General features: G+C 37.8%; 2 protein-coding genes across 3 annotated transcripts; one reads left to right on the forward strand and one right to left on the reverse strand.

The window, feature by feature from the left end:
- The first annotated feature begins 1113 nt into the window (after positions 1-1113).
- LOC121407637 (lengsin-like) lies at positions 1114-8037 on the forward strand. The gene is made up of 3 exons (XM_041598805.1): positions 1114-1231; positions 5635-5752; positions 6218-8037. Exons 2-3 carry the CDS (start codon positions 5689-5691, stop codon positions 7540-7542), a joined length of 1389 nt encoding a protein of 462 aa, XP_041454739.1. The 5' UTR covers positions 1114-1231; positions 5635-5688; the 3' UTR covers positions 7543-8037.
- A 795-nt stretch (positions 8038-8832) lies between these two features.
- On the reverse strand, positions 8833-21014 carry LOC121407636 (cytochrome P450 2J6-like). Of its 2 annotated transcripts, none has more exons than XM_041598803.1 (7): positions 20361-21014; positions 15911-16053; positions 13325-13628; positions 12573-12781; positions 11360-11541; positions 10610-10728; positions 8833-9699 (listed from the first exon to the last, which is right to left on the reverse strand). In XM_041598803.1, exons 1-7 carry the CDS (start codon positions 20722-20724, stop codon positions 9515-9517), a joined length of 1506 nt encoding a protein of 501 aa, XP_041454737.1. In that variant the 5' UTR covers positions 20725-21014; the 3' UTR covers positions 8833-9514. The 2 variants fall into 2 exon arrangements, with proteins under 2 accessions (XP_041454737.1, XP_041454738.1); XM_041598804.1 differs by lacking the exon at positions 20361-21014 and adding an exon at positions 18962-19366.
- Positions 21015-22178: the final 1164 nt, after the last annotated feature.

Below are 22178 nucleotides of genomic sequence, written 5' to 3' on the forward strand. Positions count from 1 at the left end.
AAACAGATAGAATCTAGGCTAAATCATTCCTCATCAATCTGTTATTATATTTATATCTGTTGCAGTTACATAATGAAACAAATTTTCCGTATACCATTACATTTTCTATAAAAAAAATCAACTCAAAAGTTGAGATAGTTCGTCGTACGTACATCCTTATACCCTTTACGAAATGTTTTCATCCAATATTGTTGATCATTGCCATGCAACAATAAATCGGATATATATGAGGCTGAGGGATTGGACCAATACCATTCACTAGGTACATTGTGACATTTATTTACACGTATTTCGAAACTTTCTTTTTAAACTTCAATCTCCCCAAAGTACAATCACGGGCGTATACCCCCCCTTCGGGAGATGGGGGTTACCCCGGCCCTACATGTAACTCCCCCACTTCTGGGGGATGGCATGTACAATCACCTCCCCCTCCCTTCAAGACACAAAGTTTACCCTGACAAAAAGTTTTTGAAAAAAAGAGGAGAAAAACAATAAAATATATGTTGGCGAAGGTTTCAGGAAACTCCATGAAATAATATAAAAATTGTTAAAATTTCAATAATTTGAGTTGTGACGCTATATGCGAGCCGATTTGAAACAACGAGGAACACTGACTTTACCGAACCATTAAATGTTATAACAATGGTAATACCACAGGTTCATGGAGGAATACAACTTTGTTTCGCATGAAGATGAGGAGAAAATTATAATATTTCATTTTATAATACAATACAAAAGATATAGTGAGTGGGTGATTCTCATTAGTCCCAGAATAAAACTCTAATCAGTCCCCTCATTTGCATAGGGCCTACCAACCCAGGATGTGTTTTGTGAATAGGTGAAACTTAAAAACGTCATAACTTTTGTATTCAACATCCAATTTCGATGACATTTTCAGTGTTATGCTTTTTGGATTTTCTCGTTTTATTCAAATCAAGTATTGGTCGGAGAGGAGTTTTCCTTTTAAAAAGTATTCGTTATTAAGAGGGCGCTCGCGACGCAATCATGTTAATTTGGCTCTGTATATTGCGTGGCTTATTGCACAAGTCAACGACTATAAAAAATCAATAAGTGAGCGATCATTTAGCAAGTTGAAACTCATCCTCTCCTATGCACTTGACGGTGGGCCAAGGTAGACAAATTCGAGTGGTCGAGCTTTACTGAGTGTCGAGGAGAAGTCGTTGCACCTGCGTAGTATTGTATTGAAGCATTTGAACTGAGACATTCCGAGGTATTTATTTCATTTTGTGCTACGGTAATTCTGTTTGAAACTAAGTGTTTTTGAATACGTTGACATGTTTGTTTGACGATAATAAATAATGAATAAACTTTCAAAAATAATTTAAACAACGCTGTTTACTTTGTGAACCGCACAGTAGTTGGTTAAACAGTTTAAATAAGTGTTTAATAACAAGTCTTTAAAAACATGCTTATATTGATAATGTTGTTTAGCAGTTTAAAAACTTGTTTAAAATGTTTCACCAACCTACTGTGCGATTCACATAGTAAACAGCGTTTTTTAATAGTGTACAGCTTGCATATTTTGATCAAAATCAATAGTCATATATTTCTTTATTCCTCCGAAAAAAAATATAATAAACTGGCATAAATTAATGAAGATAACCGATACCTGTGAAAAAAAAAAACAAATCCAGTGAAACTCTCAAACTGTAAACCCACTCTTTGTGATAAGCCCATAAGGCAAATTCAATTTCACATAAATTCTAATTTTCAAGTCACCGAGACAGTTCTTCTGACATTATCATACAGTAATGATTTAAGGACGTTAAAAATGACATGAAAAAAATGCAGAAGTCGGTATGTTATGATATTTGTATGAGAACAAAATTGATTTAAGGCCTTTTACATATACTTCCCTCTTGATTATTATTACGATGCTAGAGATGAGCGTGCATATAAGTCACTGTGGCTGATACATGTATGTTTATTATGAAATGAATATTAAGTGTGCGTTTAATCACATGAGCGGCAGAACGTATTTTCGTTAAGGGGGGCAAAGCCAAAAAGGGCACTTATATCTCAAAATGGGCACTTTGGTGCAAGCGGATATTTTCACCATGAGATTATCATCTGCGTGAAGTAGTTGTGTGTTTTGCAGTAATTAAGTTGAGCAAAGCCAATTTGAAGTGATTTCTGAATGATATTTTGGTTAAGCGAGCGATCGGTTTGGAAAAATTTAAATATTTGTAAAACTCGATTTTTTTTGGGGGGGGGTCAATTATGACGCTAATGACTGCCAAAAGATCATTCTTGCGAAATGTTGCGAGCTCGAGTCACGAGCTCAAACTTTTGACCATTTCATGTATTAAGACATGAGAGTAAAACATTCCGAGTAATTTTTGGAATCATGAAAGAATGTGCAGTGCCCCTCTATCCCGATCTCTATTCAATCTTATCCAACCATACGGTAAAATTGTATTAAAAATAGTGTACCAAAACAATAACTTAATCAATCTCTCGGACATGCACTGCTTAATTGATTATGGTAGAAATGACTGGTGGTGCATGCGTTTAATATTATATACTATAATTAAACGTTTTAACAGTAATTTTCCACTTCAATCATTTAAGCAGTAATGGCCGAGGAGATCGAATAAATTATTGTTTTGGTATACATTTTTACCGTATGGTATACAGTGGCGGACCGTGACCCGGAGGAGACAAAGCATTGGAGGGGCACGGTGTTGTTTGTGAACGATGCTGTGCCCCTCCAATGCTTTGTTTCCTCAGGGTCACGGTCAGCCACTGTGTGTATATATATATATATATATATATATATATATATATATATATATATATATATATATATATATATATATATATATATACATATATATATACATATATATATATATATATATATATATATATATATATATACATTGTTCTCTTCATCCATTTCTTTACACAATATATATATATGCCCATGAACAGACAACCAGAAGAATTTGGGCAGAGCTAAACTGTGTATTATGAACTCAAACGACTATACCACTTTTGAAAAGTGCACTCTTCCTGAATATGTTGATATCCATTGATTAATATCTTGTGATTCTTTTCATTTGTAGTACCTGTACATTTCAGTTTTTCACTCCGAGGCACAATCCATTTATCTATTTATCTTATCTGTAATCATTGATCCATTGCTCATCAAACTTCACTATATTATTGGGGTTCGAATCTGCTCCCTCATTTTTTTTCAGTGAGAAGATATATCTTCCTATTCATTTATCAAATGCATAAATTGACTTTGTAATAAGTATTTGACGGTATTAGAGACAAGCGACCTGCATGCCGTACCTGAGAACATAAAGAAGGCAGATCGAACGTGTTAATGACCCGGCGCATACAAATATCAATTATATAATTTACGTTTTTTTAGCCCACTCTATCATGTCCATGGTTGAGAAATGTGTTTATAATTTAATTTATATTCTGGTTGAATATTTGTTAAATATCATTTTCTATATGGCTCAAGGCAAATGCTTTTGAGAAGATTTTCAGAAATATATTAAAATATCGTGAACAAACTTTTTGGGCCCGGGCATTTTTCCCCCTTAAAAAATATGGTAAATATAGGGAGCCCTTCAGGGGCATGATACCTTTTACTGACTCCCACGAGTGATGGAAATTAGTTATTTTAATAGTCGAGAGATCTAGATACAAGTCGAGGAAACGAGGTATAAGTCGAAAAAAGAGTTATATATAATGAGAGTTACAAGTCGAGGGAAAGAGTTATAAGTCGAAGGAACAATGTATAAGTCTAGGAATATAAGTGGAGGGAACGAGTTATAGAGTCGTGTGAACGAGATAAGACGAAAGAAAGAGGCAGTAGCGTACCTAGGATTTTCCACAGGGGGAGGGGGCGACATCGTCCTCCAAAAATTGACAAGCAAAAAAAAAGGTCTTCAACCACAAAAAAAGGATTTCGTACCAAAATAAAAATTACAAGCAAAAAATAAATAAATGAAATAAAAATAAATAAAAGATATGTCCTCAACAGGATATAAAGGACATTTCGCATCTCAAAAAAAATTGACGAGCCAAAAAAAAAGAAAAGAACTTCAAATTCAAAGGAGGGGGCCACTGGCGGCTCGTCAGCGATCAGTTTTTTACTCGTCAGGGGGATACGTCCCTTGCATGGGTTGTGACTCGTCAGGGGGCAGTCTGCACCCCCCATAGGTACGCTAGTGGAAAGAGGTACTTAAGAAGAGAGGGACCAACATAAGTCGAAGGAACGAATTATATATCGCATACATGAGTTTAAGCTTGAGGGGACGAGTTATCTAAGGCGAGGAAACGAAATCAGTCGAAGGAATGAGGTATGAGTCGAGGGAGCAAGTCGAAGGAACTAGGTAGGCTATATTGAAGTCGAGGAACGAGTTATGGTCTACGGAATGGGCTATAAGTTAAGGGAACTAGTTATTAGTCGAGGGGCGACCTATATATGTCGTAGGAACGAGATAAGTTGAGTTATATAAGGAGAAGGAACGAGTAATATAAGTCGAGAGAACGAGTTATGTTAGTCGAGGGACCGAATTATATGATTCGAAGAACGAACAAGCTGAAACGAGTTGTACTACTGTCATTGGCGGAGGAAGCCAAAAATATTAGGAGGGGACAAGCAAAAAAAAAAAAAAGTCGACCAAAATAATTAGGGGAACGTAGGGAAATAAATTCAAAAGCAAAAAAAAAAAAAAAAAAAAAAAAAAAAGGTCATCAACAACAAATTTAGGGGGGACACGTCCCCCCGTCCCCCCCCCCCGCTTCCGCCGCCTATGACTACTGTATATAAATCGTAGGATGAACGGGCAGGAGAAATAAAACGTCATGCACATGTGCCGCGGAACGGTTTTTAAAGTTGGGGAGGGGGGGCTAACCATGCAAAAAATCACAATCATATGGTCATTTTTACGATTTTGTCCATGGTTTTGGGAAAAAGTGGGGGCTGAACCCCCCCCCCCCTCGCTTTTGCGGCCACTGATGCATGTTTTTTTTTTGGTGGGGTATAAAACTTCCGCTCTTTGCATCACTTTTGTTTTTACATTTTCTGTTAAAAATACTTACTTGACCATTATGTGTTAAAGGGGTAGTTCACCCTGGCAAAGAATTTGTTGTAAATATAGCAACAACAAAAAAAAACTATTGATGAAGGTTTGAGGAAAATCCAATCAAGAAAGTTATTAATTCTGTTTATTTGTGACGTTATATAAATGCAGCTGCCCAAAATGTTATGCAATATAAAATGCATAAATTTCATTTTTTTTAATGGTTCATGGTGACTAAAAACTTCTTCTTTCGGGAGCGGATGTGAAATAATTTGTCTGTTGATACTGAGGTACAATAAAAAAAAACATCTTCAATTTTTTTTTATAAAATGGCATTTCATTGATTTTTTTTAAAATTTATGATACATGGGAAGCTGCTCGCATATGACGTCACAAAAATGAATTTCAAATAAATTCTAGTCTTTGATGGATTCCTCTATTATTGAATATTGAATACAAACTATTTTAAAACCAACTTTTGGTCAGGGTGAACTTTCACTTCAAGTGCAATTGTGTGCAAGTGATATATCTGATAATCTGGTATTCCATTATTTTGTCTCATCAGATCAGCTTGCTTCTACAAAAATGGGTCTTAAATTGTCAACTCATTCCTCCGGACATGCCGGAAAAGGATATCCAACCCACAGGCCAAGAACACTTGACCATGACGACGATAACAGAAGGTACTTGCTCACAGATTCACTGCAAAATTTTTTTTCGTTCATTGCCTGTAGCAAATGGCAAGGACGTTTTAGTAAGAAGGTATCCTTGTCACGATATATAAATGGGTTAAAAAAAAATTTTAATTGATACATACGAACATCGAACATATTTAACGGGATGTGTGCATGTTCCCCATGCAACACCGCCTTATAGACCAAAATATATTAAGGATTCCTTTTATTAAAGCAGAAGTTCACCCCAACAAAAGTTTATTAGAATGAAATTAGAAAAAAAAAATCAAACAAGCATAATGTGATATTTTCTCGCGAATCGGTTCCAGGGCCATGATCTTGATTATTATTATCATAATCACATCATCATCACTTTCATCGCCCCCCCCCCCCCTTCTCCGTCGTCGTCGCCCTCCTCCCCATCACTGGCACACTCGTTATCATAATGGACTATGTTTCTCTTTCTATAAACAGATAATGTCTCCCGACCAAAGGAACTGAAGCGCGTTTTGAATGACGTCAAGAAGAGAGGCATCAAATGGATCCGGGTGGAAATCACCGATATCAATGGTATGGCGTGTTGTAAGATGGTAGCCGTCCATTCTTTGAAGGAACTGGGGTCGAAACTAGAGAGGGGATTTTCCTTCCCTCCTGCATGCATTATACTTGGCCATTCAGGGATTTTTTATGAGTCGGCTTTCAAGGTTAAATATATGTTCTCGGATGTATGTGCGCTTCCAGATCTTGGTTCCTTTAGGATGATTCCCTGGCTTGAGGATACAGCGACGTTCTCAACGGTACTCTATCATATAAATAGGAAAGACCTCGTGGTAGAGCATCCCAGGAATGAGGCGATCCAACAACTCCAACGATTGAAGAGTTTGGGACTCTCATTGATGAGCGCCTGCGAATTGGAGTTTCGACTCTGTGACACTCAAGGACAAGATCTGTTTGAGGAAGGTACACGAATCTACTGCAGCACAAAGATATTGATAAAGGCCAATGACTACATCAAGAAGCTGTTCGAATGTTTGAAACAGGCTGGAGTCCCTGTTGATGGAATTCACGCTGAGCACCTTCCTGGGTCTCTTGAACTAATCATGAAGCCTTCATTTGGAATAAAAACCGCTGATGACGTCGTCATGTGCAAGAATGCATGTAAAGAGATCGCCCTCTGCAACGGTTATATTGCGCAATTTATACCAAACCCCAGCGGTACAGGGAATGGATGTACAATCCACTTCAACCATTCCATTTGGGACAAGTCTGGCAACGTGGTGTCCAACGTGGCAACGGGTGATCTAACTGACGTGGGTAAGCATTGGATTGCTGGTCTCCTTGCCCATTCCCGAGGGCTGACTCCGCTCCTGGCTCCAACCGTCAGCGGAATCAAGATGTTTGCTGATTATGACAACCCTGACAGGTGTGAACCGTCATACGTTAGCTGGGGCAGGCATAACCGATCGGTTACTTTCCGCGTCAAGAACGCTGATGGACCAAATGGATCCTATGTAGAGAACCGGATTGGAAGAATTGATGCGGATCCGTATATCATGCTTGCCGGTACCATAGCTGCGGGACTCGATGGCATTATGAACAAGCTACCTCTACCAGAGGAATGCAAGGGAAACGCTCATAAGGACATGCCAAACAATGCAACCAAAATTCCCTGTGATATAGGAATCGCTGCTTTGGTCCAAGATAAAGCCCTATGTGACGCCCTCGGGCAGGAATTCATTGATCTTATAGTTGCTGTAAGGAGGCATGAAATTGAATGTTGCAACGAAAAGGAGACCTGAAACAACTCTGAATATATACCATAGTAGGCCATTATCATAGCAAAAATCATTTCAAGAGGGAAATCTTTCTATACATTTTATTTTCTACCACACTACAGAAATTCAGAAGTGTAATTAGCACCAGAATTAGACCATAAAATAAGTTCTTCGTATTTATTTTTTGTTTCACTCGCTCGCGGAATTTACAGCTTATTGTGTACATTTAATAATCATAAATTCCTTTCAAAATGTTTTGCTCAACTTATATTACCACATAATGCACAGCTACTTCAGGCAGTTCATCTGTTGTGAAAAATGGTTGTACCTTATTCTCTCTTTGACATATAAGTACATGAAGGCCTATCCATTTGGAGGCTCAACGCCTCCCCCCCCCCCCTTCTGAAAAATCTGACCCTGGTCGGAAATCAACAAGCTACAGTTCTCATTTAATTTGAACGCTTATGCGTCCTGTCATTTAGAGTGGGGTAAATATTATGCTGTATTTCTTTAATTTAAGATAGTGCGGGTTACAAATGAGAAAGTGCCATTTCCCCTGTGCCCACCCCCCCCCCCCCTCCCCGTTCGATATCACTCCACCGCTCCTGAGGATTTGCCCTTCCCATGTAAATATTATCGAGTACCATAATGTTTTTCCCTGTATCCATCCCCTCTATGTCTTTCTGTCTCTCTGTATCTTCATCCATATGTTTTTTCGTCTCTCTGTCTCGACCTCTCAACCATTTTCGTGCGTATGCACTTCTAATCTCCTAAAAAAATATTCATTAAGGTTTTGGGTATCTTATATTACGATATGAAGCTATCTTTCTAAATTTCTTTACATATTATTATTATGCATTTGCGACGACATAAATATAATAAAACAGTATTTTAATCACATGTACTTGAACGATTACAATCTTTATAATCAAGTCATTTTACAAAAAATGATATATCATCTGACACCACATAATAATACTTTATGATACAGTCACTGCAAATCGTTTATTAGTAAATTTGTATTATGCCAGTAGTTCTATTAAAAACGATTATTATCACACGTATCAGATATCATGCGTGGACAATTATTCTTCGCGGTAAGAGGGAGAGTGTATTTCATAACTATATATATTCAAGTATCAAAGTTCATGTACAAGTTTTCATATCAAAACATTTTGGGGAAAAGGTGTAACAAATGGCAGAACAGATACATACGTCTCTATATATGGAAATACGACATTTGCTCCTGCGACAATTGCTCCAGTCTTGATATCTCAGGGGCAAAAGATTAGAGTAACGATTGTAAAAAAAAAATCAGAATATTCAGAATAATGTATTAGGGTTTAATTAGTTTTGGAAGTTAGTTTTTATGTTTGGCTTAACGTGCAAATTTTCTGTCGGAGCAATTGTCGCCGGAGCAGATTAATGTCATGGAACCAAAACAGTGCACTCTATCTACAATAATTTTTCGTAACCATTCGTTAATATAACTTGGAAACTTCGAGTAGTAAAGGATCTATTGGAAATTTATAAGAAAATAATTCACATTTTTAAGACAGTAAGAGGTATTAATCTAAAGGCTGCGCAATTAATCGCCTTCGACCGTAGAAGGTAATACGCCTATCCTAACCAAGTTCACTATCACTGATTATGATGATTATACGCCCAAGCCAGTTTGTCCTCGCCTTCAATTTGAGAAGGAATATTCACAGACATCAATGTGATTTAAATGAGAATGGTGCACTTAAGAAAGTAACAAATGTTTCAAAGAATGCAATTCAAGCGCCTTTGATAATTTCACTGACGCATTAGAAATCTCTAGATTAAAATGCCTTTGACTGCCTTCTGGAATTTTAGACACCTTTTGAATAATATACACGTAGTTCTAGATCTTTGGTAAGTTCTCGAAATCCGACCAGGAATGCGTTGGGCTTGACTGCCGCGTTCTAATTTTGAGACATCGATTGGAAGTGGACAATCCTCGGGGAATGGTTATCTAGTTAGACCATGCCGAGACCTGGACCTGGAATGGTTTGGGCTTGCGTGCCAGGTCCAAGAGACCATCCATTGGAAGCGGACCATCCCCGGAAGGAATGGTGAACTTGATCTGCTGAACCATCGAAGTGAAGAAAATAAACAGTTCCATCTTGGCTAATTGGTCTCCCATACACATGCGTTTTCCTAAAAAGATTTAAAAAAAAACAAGAACCAAAATGAAGTTCAAAACAAAGATGGATATTTGAGACCTATTCAATGAATTCAAAACTGCTCTCACGCCGGGGGTTCCATCTATGGAAACTCCTGAAAATTATGCAAGTCCTAATTCTGGCCTGATAGGTCTATCTATCTCTTCCCTCACTGTCTGTAAGCTGCAGAAGACAAAATAATCTCTTAACTGGAATCGGACAGCGATTCGGAGACAACGTCATCTTTTGCTTGCAATTAACAGGGGTGTGAGAGAGAGAGATAATAGGTAGTTTTCGCATTTACTACGAAAAACTCTCTATAACGCATCGATTTCTTTGAAAATGCATTTAACATCACAGTGGAGAGCTGAGAGGCTTTGGTCGAAATTTGATGGACTGGAACAGCAGATCATTCGAAGATTTACAACGCGCGAACATTTGCAAATATGTCTAGAGCCAAGAGATTCCGATGCTGTCCCGGTCCACCAACTTCCGACACTGAAAGCCTCTCATCTCTCCATTGTGATTTGACTTGCATTTTCAAAGGAATCGGTGCGTTGTTGAGTGTTTCCGTAGTAAATGCAAAAAGTCCGGAAAAGTCTAGAATCTAAACCAAATAAAATGGTGTAAATCCGACGTTCTAGACTATCCAAAATTTAGATAGCTAGAATAACGGTGTGATCCCGGCATTATCGATGAAATCACTTTCCCGCATGCGGGAGCACGTTTCAGCTAAACAGTTTTTTGTCAATGTGCCTATTCAGAACAAATAGACAATGTAGTTGTTTCTGTGAACAAGACAGACCGTTGCTCTTGTAAAAAAAGAAGCTACAATACTTATGTATGCCTTGTACAATTAACATTATCTGATAAAAAGAGAAGTGCATTAAAGTGGTAATACATACCGGCTGAGAATGGCAGAAAATTGTCTGGTTGCTTGACAAGTGTACCGTCATTATTGAGGAACCTGTCAGGATTAAACTGACTGGGATCCTTCCACACGTCTGGGTCGTGATGCAGAGACCTATAGAGAATTAAAATAAGCAGGTGTATATTGCTATGGTAGTTGCAATTGATGGCAAAACCATTATCAAGTAATAATGATAGTTGTCATTGTAGACATCATGAGTATGTCGAAATTCCTTGTTATAATGTGCTTTTAATCCGAAAACCAATCGGGGCTGATGCAATTCTTTCACACTTTTGCAAAAAAAAAAGTAATGAGCATATTTGCATTATTAGCATTGTTAATCACACGACTTAAGCGTTAATCATCCGATAACGCATTCTTTTAGACCATGGCGGGCTGCATGTGGTCCAAGTTTGGTTGAATTAGGAGAGAATATGACTTCAGTAATTGTAGGCGTCAAACAGTTTAGTCTTTTTTTAGCGTTGATTTGCTCTCCAAGAACAAACCTAAACAATCGTTCCACCTAATTTAACAAAATGTAATGCCGTTATGTTGTTCATGTTAAAACCAGATCACACCCGCCCCTTAAGGAGTTTATGAGAGAGATATACATTCTGATCACCCCGAAAAAAATCTAAGATTTACGGTTGTGACCTTAGACATTCTCTTCTAGAGTAAACCCATTACTATATCTATACCATCTAGGGCGCCCTCCCCCTGAATCGGCGAATGCACCATTTCTCACCAGAGATTGATGAGTAGTGCGGTTCCTTTGGGAAGCCTGTGACCGCAAAGATCAGCATCCCTGGCTGCCTCGCGAGGTACAAGGGGTGCTACGGTCGCCAAACGTTGGACCTCTATCAGGGCTGCCTGGGTGTAGTTTAAACCAGATCGATGAGACAAGGACACTTCTTTGAGGCCTATTTCCTATCAGAGAGAAAGTAAGATGATTGGGAGGTAAGTCTATCGATAGGTCGAAAGAGAACTTTAGAGGACATCTAAAGAAAAATCCTCTTATTTGTTGTGTCAGTTTAAGACTATAAAACAGTGTCTGTGCTTAGAAACTTATTATCTCCGTAATTCTCCATAATCATAAAAACATACTAAAATGACATAATAAAATTATTATTAAACACTATTTTATTTCCGTTCGAATGTAAGTCAAATAGGCCTTCATCTCTCTCTATACGTTTACGATATGCATAAGGCAAACTCAAGTCGGATCAATCGTTTTATGACAATATCAGCATTGACGATGTTTCTTTCAGTGCAGTTTAATAAGTGCAGAGAACTTTGACGAACCAATGCCCAGATAAGATACTGGGGGAACTTGTGGGATAAAAGTTACCATAGTAACAGTATCAGTCAAAATCCAAGAAAATTGAATGTAGAAGACCTGCGTTTACATGCAAACGCAGACCAAAAAGTCAAGAACAAGAACCGAATATGCGTTTTTGTTTGGTTGAAAATGAGTTAGGTATGACTTTATAGAGAGATGTATTTCATTGCATTTCTTTCGACAACGGGCTCCCAGCAACTTGTTAGACAATATTGTTGACAAAAAGCTCTCAAGGAGCTAGAGCAGGACATCAAAATTTTGTCATCCGACAGGTTGTCAGATCCGACAACCTTCCTTGATTTGATTAGCAGAAAAGCGCTACTATGGTAACTATAGAATGAAACGAGGTTTATTTATCAAGCTTCCCATCAACGCATAAACGCATCTCGTGCGCTCAGTATTTCTATTTTAAAAATTTAATTTCTTATATACTCATCATGGCTCAGTGACGAAGATAGGCCCCTACTTTCCCGACGTATACATCTTTCCTTTATTAATCTCCATGATCATATCCGGTATCAACACTTTAATGGTGTCAACGATACCAATTACCACTAGACTCATAAATCCAAAAGAGCTTCAATATCTGGCATAGTTGTGAAATGTAAATGCTACTCACATTAATAATCTCGTCGTGGATTTTCTGCTGGATCTCTGGATTATTAGCAAGGTAGATCACTGCCCATGTCATGGTGGTTGATACGGTGTCAGTTCCCGCCAAAAACAGATCAACCAGCACCAGATCCAGTGAATCCAGTGAATAATTATTTGGCTCCGAACGACGTTGGATGAGGTAAGCGTCCAGAAAATCGCTGGCCACCAGTTCACCTAGATGTGTATGCGATCAAGATGTCCATAAATCGAAGATGGTATTGGGGTAAGTTTTAAGGGGGAGGGGAGCTGAAAAACTAGGCATGTGAAATCACGATTACATATCCGGTACGGCTTTAATTGCTGTATTTACTTAAGTTAATGTATTAGGGATCTCAATGAAGAAAAAAATCTCAATCAAACATAATTTTCTTAGTGTTCCTGTAAATTCGTAGAAAAAAATATGTGAATCTTGGTAAGGGGGTGTAAGGGGTTTGAAGCACACAAAATGAGAATATGGGCAAAGGGTCTACGCCAGAGGGACGAATACAAATCACATTCCATATGGAGCCGTACCGATGCAATTGTAAGGGACTCTAAGCTGAACCATCTTTGGCTTCAAAATTCCTGGTCAGATCGTTTGGGTCACACTCTGATCCGGGTAAAAAAGAAGTGATCTGAAATAAGTTCTGATGTGTCCCCAACGGACTGATTTGCGAATCAATCTGACTCTGGAACTATCTAAATCGTTATAAGTGACATATAAAATCATATACATACCTTCACACGCATCCATTCGTTTCTCCCGTATGTCGATCTGCTGGTTGAAAAATACCTTGATTTTTCTCCATGCATTGTCGAGTCTCCTCCACTTCGATGCGTACCTGAGTACGGGCCAAAGGAAAGGAAAGAGAGTAAGCAAGGCACCTTCGTCAGCCACCATCAGGTCTCGTACATTCCTCATCAATTCGTCCCCGCTCTCTGATCCGTGGTCATTCCGGTGATTGAACACAAGTTTGTTGATGACGTTGGATGAGGTAACACCGAATGCGATGCTTGGGTCCAGCTTGGATCCGAATTTGGACTGTCGAGGTTAAAATGGTAAAGGATTTTAAAAATAAATGAGCAACATGACCAGTACACTGTACATGCTGAATTACGCATGGTGTACTCTGTGAAAGATTCATCTTGTTTCAGATGCTATAAAGGTAAAGATGTGAATGTGAACCTTTCCAAAGGATATCTTCCTAATAGAACGCAGTTTGATAAGGGCGTACAACAGAACCAACTTTCAATGAGTGGCATTTCGGTCATATATTTATCTTGATAATCTTGAATTTTTAATCTTAAAAATCACATATCATATGCAACAATCATAAGAATTCACCCACGTTTAAATTAATCATCGAAATTCTCATTAAGTTTAACGAGTGAGAAGAGATTTATCATTAAGTGGGGCGATTATCCCGATGGACGAAATGACGTGGAGGGGAAATTTTAAGAGAATGGCGTATTTTTGTACTTTTCTTCCTAATATTTTGAAACAAGTTTCAAATAACTACCAGAAAATACAATTTTGTATTTCGTTTCAAGTTTTAAAGCCTTCAATGTTATGAATAAAAAAAACTCAGATTTATGATTGAGGTGGACCTTAAAGGTGACGCTGGGATCAGGGACGTCTCCTGGGGGACGTCTTCACTTTGCTTTACAAGTATAAACACGGTTAAGAGGTAGATGGAAGAAAAAAAATACAGGTCCACTTATTCTTCTTCTCCTTTTCCTTTTCCCTTCTCCTTCTTCTTTGGGACCCGTTATTCATAAATTGGCGGGAAGTGGGGCCTACACTCTAAAAAAAAGATTGACCCAATATAGAGTAAAATGGGGACCTGCATGTTTGTTGGGTAAAAGGATACCCAATATTTTGTAACTTTTACACAATGTTGTGTTAAAATAGCCCAATACGGGGTTAAAAAAATACACAGGAAACATCGATTTGAAACAATCGTTGTAAGACCGAACTTCTGGCCTTCATTACGATTCACCTATCTGCCTATATTAACGAGTTTTCCCAATCCCAACATGGACGGATTCTACGACATTGTAATCAATTGGGTCAGATGCATATAAGATTCAAATGCTTTAGAAAGGCTTTTGCGTGATTGTGTATGTATAAAAATGAGCGAGCAAATGCTTTCACTAGAAAGCTCAAGCAATAGCTAACTGCCCGCTAGAATTTGCTTGAACGATTAAGCCTTTGCTATCAAGCTTATACATAAAGCGAACATGTAGCTTGATCCTTTAAACGTTTGTTTGGGTTTTTGTCAAGCTCCATCAGCGCATCTTCTTGCGCGTTTGCTTGCAGGGTGTTTTATAATCATTATGATTATGCACCTGAGAGAGAACCCCAAGGTGTCTCTTACTAGTAAGTGCATACTGAATACCAACTGTATAAATATGATAAAAAGACAAGTTAAAGGTAGTCTGACACCACGTCCAAAGAAAATATCTTAGTACATGAGAGATGCGTTAGTTGGCACTGCCCCACTTCTGCATTCGAGCCCCGCCTTTATTTGTTCCTCGCACCAGCGTGACATGGCTATTGTTTATTGTTCAAACAGCTAGCAATTGCTCTCTGACATGTCTGAAGGGACGAAAAAAAAGTTCTTTCATATGGAATTATGCATAGGAAATAAAGCAATTGCTAAGTCATGATCTTGTACTTGGCTACCACACTGTAAAACATGAAATGCTAATTTAGCACTTACAGTGCTTGTATATTGACTGCACTACAAGTGCTGATTTTTTATCTAGAAAATAAGCACTTGTAGTGCAGTCACTACACAAGCACTGTAAGTGCTAAATTAGCACTTCATTTTTAAGTGCAATAACTGCAACTGCTTATTTTTCATGCATCTGACCCATTGAAAATACCGTCAAATAACAATGGACTTTGTCGAAAATTGGTGAACCGGGACAACAGATTATCCAAAAATTCAGAGATGACGAAAAATTGCAAATTTGTAATAGTCCATGGGGTGTTTCTCAAAGATTTAAGTATGACTTAAGTCGCACTTAAATGCCGACGCGTACACGATATGCAACGCGCAATCTTATTGATAGATACGAAGTAGTGCGCGTCCTCATGGCACGATCTGACCAATAGCGGCTGCGATCAAGCCTTTCATACCGTACGAAACTCGGCATTTAAGTACGACTCTAAGTCATATCTTTGTGAAACACCCCCCAGGACTACACTGCTGTTTAACTGCTTTGACATGTAGGGTTTTTGACAATGGATTCTCAACGTTTCAGAAAGCATCTGAGTACTAGTTGCGAAAACTCCATATTGACAAAATGACTACTGACCTTGAAATAGTCCATAGCATGTCTGGCTTCTGTTTGAATAAGGGGTTCCAGGGATACTTTGCCAAAACCCATCCCTCTTAAGGTGGTGTGTGCAAATTTTCTTTGGCGTTTCCATTCTTCATCAGCCCTCGTGTCGAAAAGACCTGTTGTGGGGACAAACATAAATGGACAAACAACGTCATTTCAACCACGTATAGTCATCAACTGGGCTATGCACCTGTAGCCTTATGATCCAGTCACACCATCGAAATCGATTCCAAACCGACCAATGGTATGTCATTGGAGATCGGTCATTCTTTAGTCGGTTTCATGGGGTGGTACTGCACCATTATATTTTCGGAGTCAGGATGTGTGCTGCGCTTACCCGATACATATAAATAACACTATGCGCGAATATTCTTGAACTTGAATCAATTGACACAAATTTGTTTGCCTGTTTCGAAAAATCAAGCACGAAGCGCGAGCTAAATTTGTTATTATAATTATGACCTACTGACTTGAAAAAGGACCCTGTTGGGGACTGTTTGCATACTCGTGAGGATGATATCTTACCAAATCAAGCGCAAAGCGTGCTGAAGCTGAAAAATTAATATCCTGATATGATTACCATGAACAGAAAGGGCATCTAACTCAACAATAAATTGATACGAGCGCGTATCCTGAGCTGAAATGTTTCAATGCTGAATGAAATGTTTTAATCTTTCAGCACAGTTTTTGTAATTATGAACATGCAGGATGCGTTTAATGAAAACTCGAATCACGAAAAGAAGATTTTTTGCATATTGACTTGAACACTGGATTTTTAAGGCCCCCCCCCCCCTTGCTTGCCGCCACTAACTTGAACTACAATTAGCTAAAGTACAAACAATAATAGAAATAATAGAAATAGAAATAAAAAACACACCATTTTTATCTGCCCAGCAGCTAAAAATCGACTCTGTACGAAAGAGTAACAAGTTTTATTTATAGAAGCCTACGTGTCGATCATGAAACCTCTGTGGACCTTCTTTTTATTAGTAGACAATAGTGAGTCAGCAAAAATTGTATTGTCTGACCATAGGTAAATTCGTAATTTTCTACATGATCGCGCCTATCCCGATGTCTAAAATGTCTTGTATTTACCTCGGTTCTTTACCATGCGCTGTGTCGATATTCATCTATTGACCCAGTAATCAACATTAGAAAGCAATAAATGCACTAATTGAATTTAAAACTTTTGTTTTTCTTTTCGTGAATGACGGTCGTAATGTCCTCAATCATAAAAGGAACAATAAAAAACATCTACTGGTGGTAAGTAGTACAGGGGAATGGAAGATAATATGCTTACCCGCATTATCAAGTTAACTTATAAAAAAAAAAAAAATGTCTGATGTCAGTTTGGGATTTTGAAAACCCTCTGTCAATCAGTACTGCTTGGTGACGTCACGAGTGTAAAACATGTATAGAGTATAGTCAAATAAACACTGTGGCCCGTATTCTGAAGTCGGGTTTCACAAAGTTAAAGAATACCTTTAAACTGAGGTTTAAAGTTGTGGTTTAAGTATGGATAGCCAATTTGCTACATAAATCACTACCAGTAGAGATATAATATTTCACCTCATTTGGCTCTCAAATCATCCATAATTGTGTTGGAAGTATAAATAGATGATTGTCTTCACTATTGATGGATCAGGAAAGAGCACATTCAACATACGAAACATACAACTTAATAAAAATTTTGACACTTTTGGCTTCCCATAATTTTAGCACAGAGTTAGACCATGGTCTAAGTTAAACCCGACTTCAGAATACGGGCCTATGCTGGGTTCAATTAACATTTCATAAATCGATTTAGTGATTGGCAGTTTAGACTCTTCTGGGTTTAGTATTCATAACGCTTCCCGAATTAAAAGACTAGTACATGCAACAAAACAAACTTTCATCCTTCTTCATGTTATGCCTCCGTCATGGCGCCATCGACGTCTTCGAATAACCGTGATCTAATCCAGCCCCATTCACCAAATCACCACAAAGACAACAATTTGTGTACGCCATTTAGGGTTGCAAAATACATAATCAATGAACATTTCTGAGGTGGTATATATCGGACACTGCATGGTCATAATGGGGTATCACTTCCTTGTGACCATCCTGATAATGGCTTTAACTTTGTATCCAAATGTCGGATTATGAAACACAATGATAAATGTAAGATTTTGAACAGGAAAAAAAAATCATGCCACAAAGAAGATGAAGGAATATACCATGCGTCTCTCCCTCTTCATCCTCTATAGCCCAAATATTCACCCATAATTTGCCAATGAGCGACACCCCAATTATTTTAAAGTCCATCCTAACAAAAAGTTGATTTGAATAAAAAGAAAAAAAATCCAACAAGCAACGCTGAAAACTTCATTGAAATCGGATGTAAAATAAGAAAGTTATGACATTTTAAAGTTTAGCTTGATTAAAGTTATAATATGTACATACCGGTTGGTATGGAAATGAGGGAACTGATGACATCACTCACTATTTCTTTTGTATTTTATTATATAAAAATATTCTCATTTTCCCCCATTGTCCTGTGAAACAAAATTTTATTCTCCCTGAACATGTGGAATTACCATTGTTTAGCATTTTATGGTTCAGTAAGGTTGTCCTTATTGTCAAATCTGTAAAAAATGAAATATTGAAATAATTCTCACAATAAAAAAAAGAAATAGTGAGTGAGGGACATCATCAGTTCTCTCATTTGCATGTGACTAAATTGTGCATATCACTGTTTTTGTGACACTTTAAAAAAAAATCATATCTTTCTTATTTTACATCCGATTTTGATGAAATTTCAGCAATACGCTTGTCTGATTTTTCTCTATTCAAAAAAACTTTTTTCTGGAGTGGACTTGACCTTTTAAAAAGAATTAACCAACATCAATTAACCTATATCAATGTGAAGTTGCCAACTTTCTTATGCACGCTCCACCCCCCCCCCCCCCCGCTTAATCTTCTGGATGAAATACTTTCAGGACGTAACCCAGAATGATAATAAAAATGATGATGGCCGAAAAATACCTCTTCGATTTGGGTTTATGTCGCGAATGGCAACAGAATCATTTCGGTCAGCGAAGTCCAATCCTGTCTTAGTCGTTATTTCTTTAATCGCGTCCAAACCATTCACCACCACAAACAGCCTTCTACCGAAATAAAGTGAATAAATAGAACCATATTCTTTGCACCAATCCAAAATCAATTTCAAAAGTTCATCGTGCTGTTTCAGCGAAAGTATATTGCCCAAGATGGGAAGTGCCGTTGGTCCTTTGGGAATGTTAAAGGAAAGCTTGCTCTTCAAGATAGTAAAGAGTATGATGAAGGTGATTACGAAGACAAGGAACGAGCCAATATTCTCCGTGATAAACTCAATCGTCGCCATTTTCTGTGACGAGAAACCTTTTGTTTGTCTGTTCAATAAAAGAAGTCTGACGTCGATCTGAATGACGTCATGTCAGCTGGTACGTTAATTGTTTACCTCTTATCACGTGATCAATTTTTAGAATTATTACGTAAGACTAGACATCGTGAAATGTCGCTTGGCACTCGTTAGAGGCAGAGACGGGTTAGGGGATCTGATGGGGTGTATCAAATGATAGGTGTCGGAGATGGGTGTGGATGCGTGTAGGCCTTTTCTTCACTGACACAGGGTCCAACCCCGGTCAAGACAATTAAAGGGGAAGTTCACCCTGAAGAAAACTTTGCTGTAAAAAGCAGAAAAAATAGTAAAAAATATTGGTGAAGGTTTGAGGAAAATCCGTTAAAGAGTAAGAAAGTTATTATAGAGTTCAAAGTTTTGGATTTGTGACGTCATAAACGAGCAGCTGTCCCATGTGTTATGTAATATAAATTGCATGAATTCCAAATTTTGTATGGTTCCTGATGACTTGGTTTTGTTTTCTATTCATGATCGGGTGTGAAATGATTTGTCTATTGATATACATAAGGTACAGTGAAAACCATTTTCAATTTTTTGAGAAAATGACATTTCATTGATTTTTTACCATTCGCTTTGTAGGATTGCTGCTCGCATATGACGTCACAAATCAAATAATTGAAATTCTAATAACTTTTTAATTATTTGATGAATTTTTTCTCAAAACTTCGGCAATATTTTTTATTATTTTTTGTGCTATTTTTACAATAAACTTTTTGTCAGGGTGAACTTCCCCTTTAAGTCCAATTGAACAATAACATTTGATCATTTGATTATGCGTGCCCCACTAGTGGAATAGCCTTCCTGAAGACATAAGAAATGCACCCCGTGTCGAGGCTTTTAAAAATCTTCAGAAACTCGTTTAACTCCTTGCTCTTCATGCGCCTTGAGCACTCTACAGAGTGGATTTGGCGCTTTACAAGTCACATTATCATTTATTATTATCATATTCAGAAAACCAAACGGACAGGGAACTTCGAAACATACCTAGTCTATTGGGGTTGTAGGATAGAAAAACGACACTCTCATTCCTATCGCCGAAGTCGTATCCCGTTCTGGTGGTGAGCTCTTTCACAGCGTCCAACCCGTTGACGACCACCATCAATTTCCCACCGACATACAGAGAGTAGATGCATCCATGCTCCTTTCCCAGCTGGAGCAACTGACGAAGGAGTCCATCGTGTTCTTTCAGAGACAGTGTGTTTCCGAAAAAGGGTATCGCCGCTGGTCCCTTTGGGATATTGAAGCCTGCAAGAGATCTTTTCTTGAGGAAAGTCACGACGAGGACGAAGGTGGTTACGAAGACGAGCAGAGTTCCAAGATTTTGCGTTATGAAGTCGGCAGTCGCCATATTTGCTGGAATCGTTCGGTCCGTCTTTTAAACCTTGTGATTATTGAAGATTCAAAGGTCAAGTCTACGTTGTTGATACCACGCTTAAAATGCCTATATGGTATAATGTCTGTAATAAACCTACTCCGAGCCTACTACATGACGCATCGCACTCACCATGCTCAATGTGTGTGTCTACTGGTCTTGAACGAAACGTTTGAAAGAGAATGTAATCTGTTCACGATGAAATCATAATCATATCGATTTTCTGTCCGGAGAATTTCTAAAGCTGAGCGTGTACGACACAGACGGGTCACCGTCGAAACCGACTCGAGAGGGAGTTAACGTTGTTTATCGTATGAATTCATTCAGTTCATTATACAAAGTCCTACAAAATGTATTACAAAAATGAACGGTTTTGCATAAATCTTTTTTTTTAAATACATAATGAGCAAATTTTGTATAGAGAAAACTATACAGTCTATTAAGACATTGTTTCTTACACGAATGAAATATTCTTGTTCATAACTCTATTATCTTGATCATTATAATCATGCTGTACTAAAACATTCCGTTTTCAAGTCAATATACACCAAATATATTTCCTCGCACTTCGAGTTATTATTGTTTTATGTAGTGACATAATCATGCTCCTTTTTCATGACTCGGGCCTACATCAAGTGATTGTTCCCTTTTAACCCTAAGAAGACTGGGTCTGATTCAGCCCCCTCCCCCTTGATATTTTTCGCGATAAATCTGCCGCGCAAGTATTTTGCCCGCGTCGCTCGCCGATTTTTTTTTCCTTCAAGTCTCGCGCAACTTTTGAGACTAAAATTGCATCCCCCGTGTACACGGTTCCCAAATTACGCCAAATTTCGTAAGTACATGCAGACCCAAAATGGCTCAAAAACCTTAATTCGTTTACAAATCCAATGTAAATAGTGTTTTTAGCCAGAATTCATAAATGTATCATTGTTTTTCATTTTACTGATCAAAAATAAATTAATTCCATTTTGTTTATGGTAAAAATAAAGCCCCCGACATTTTCCATTAAAAAAACAATAAAAAAAGTCGAAAAACAGATAAATACATAAGAAATATAAAAAAAACAGTAAAATGCATAAGATAATAAATGCGATGTTGAACTTTTTACAGTACATTTGATCAGATTCCTATAAAGAGTCTGTGTACCAAAAAATAGCATTCTAGGGGCATTATTTAGTTTATTAGAGCAAACTTTTGATTTTACGCATGACTAGATTAGCATAATTAATTAGCAATGAGATTTTTCGCAGCATTTGATCTTCTAGTTCTGTAGATAATGCCATGGGTAACGTGCGTGCCAATTTTCTCGGCGGCCGAGATTATCTAAACAAAAATTAATAAGGGGGACGCCCCGTCTTCTTAGGCGTCGAAATAGCCCAGTCTATTTAGGGTTAAGGTCTGAATATAAAACATTTTTATATATTCATACA

Source organism: Lytechinus variegatus, chromosome 2 (assembly GCF_018143015.1).
Source record: "Lytechinus variegatus isolate NC3 chromosome 2, Lvar_3.0, whole genome shotgun sequence".
Taxonomy (NCBI): Eukaryota; Metazoa; Echinodermata; class Echinoidea; order Temnopleuroida; family Toxopneustidae; genus Lytechinus; species Lytechinus variegatus.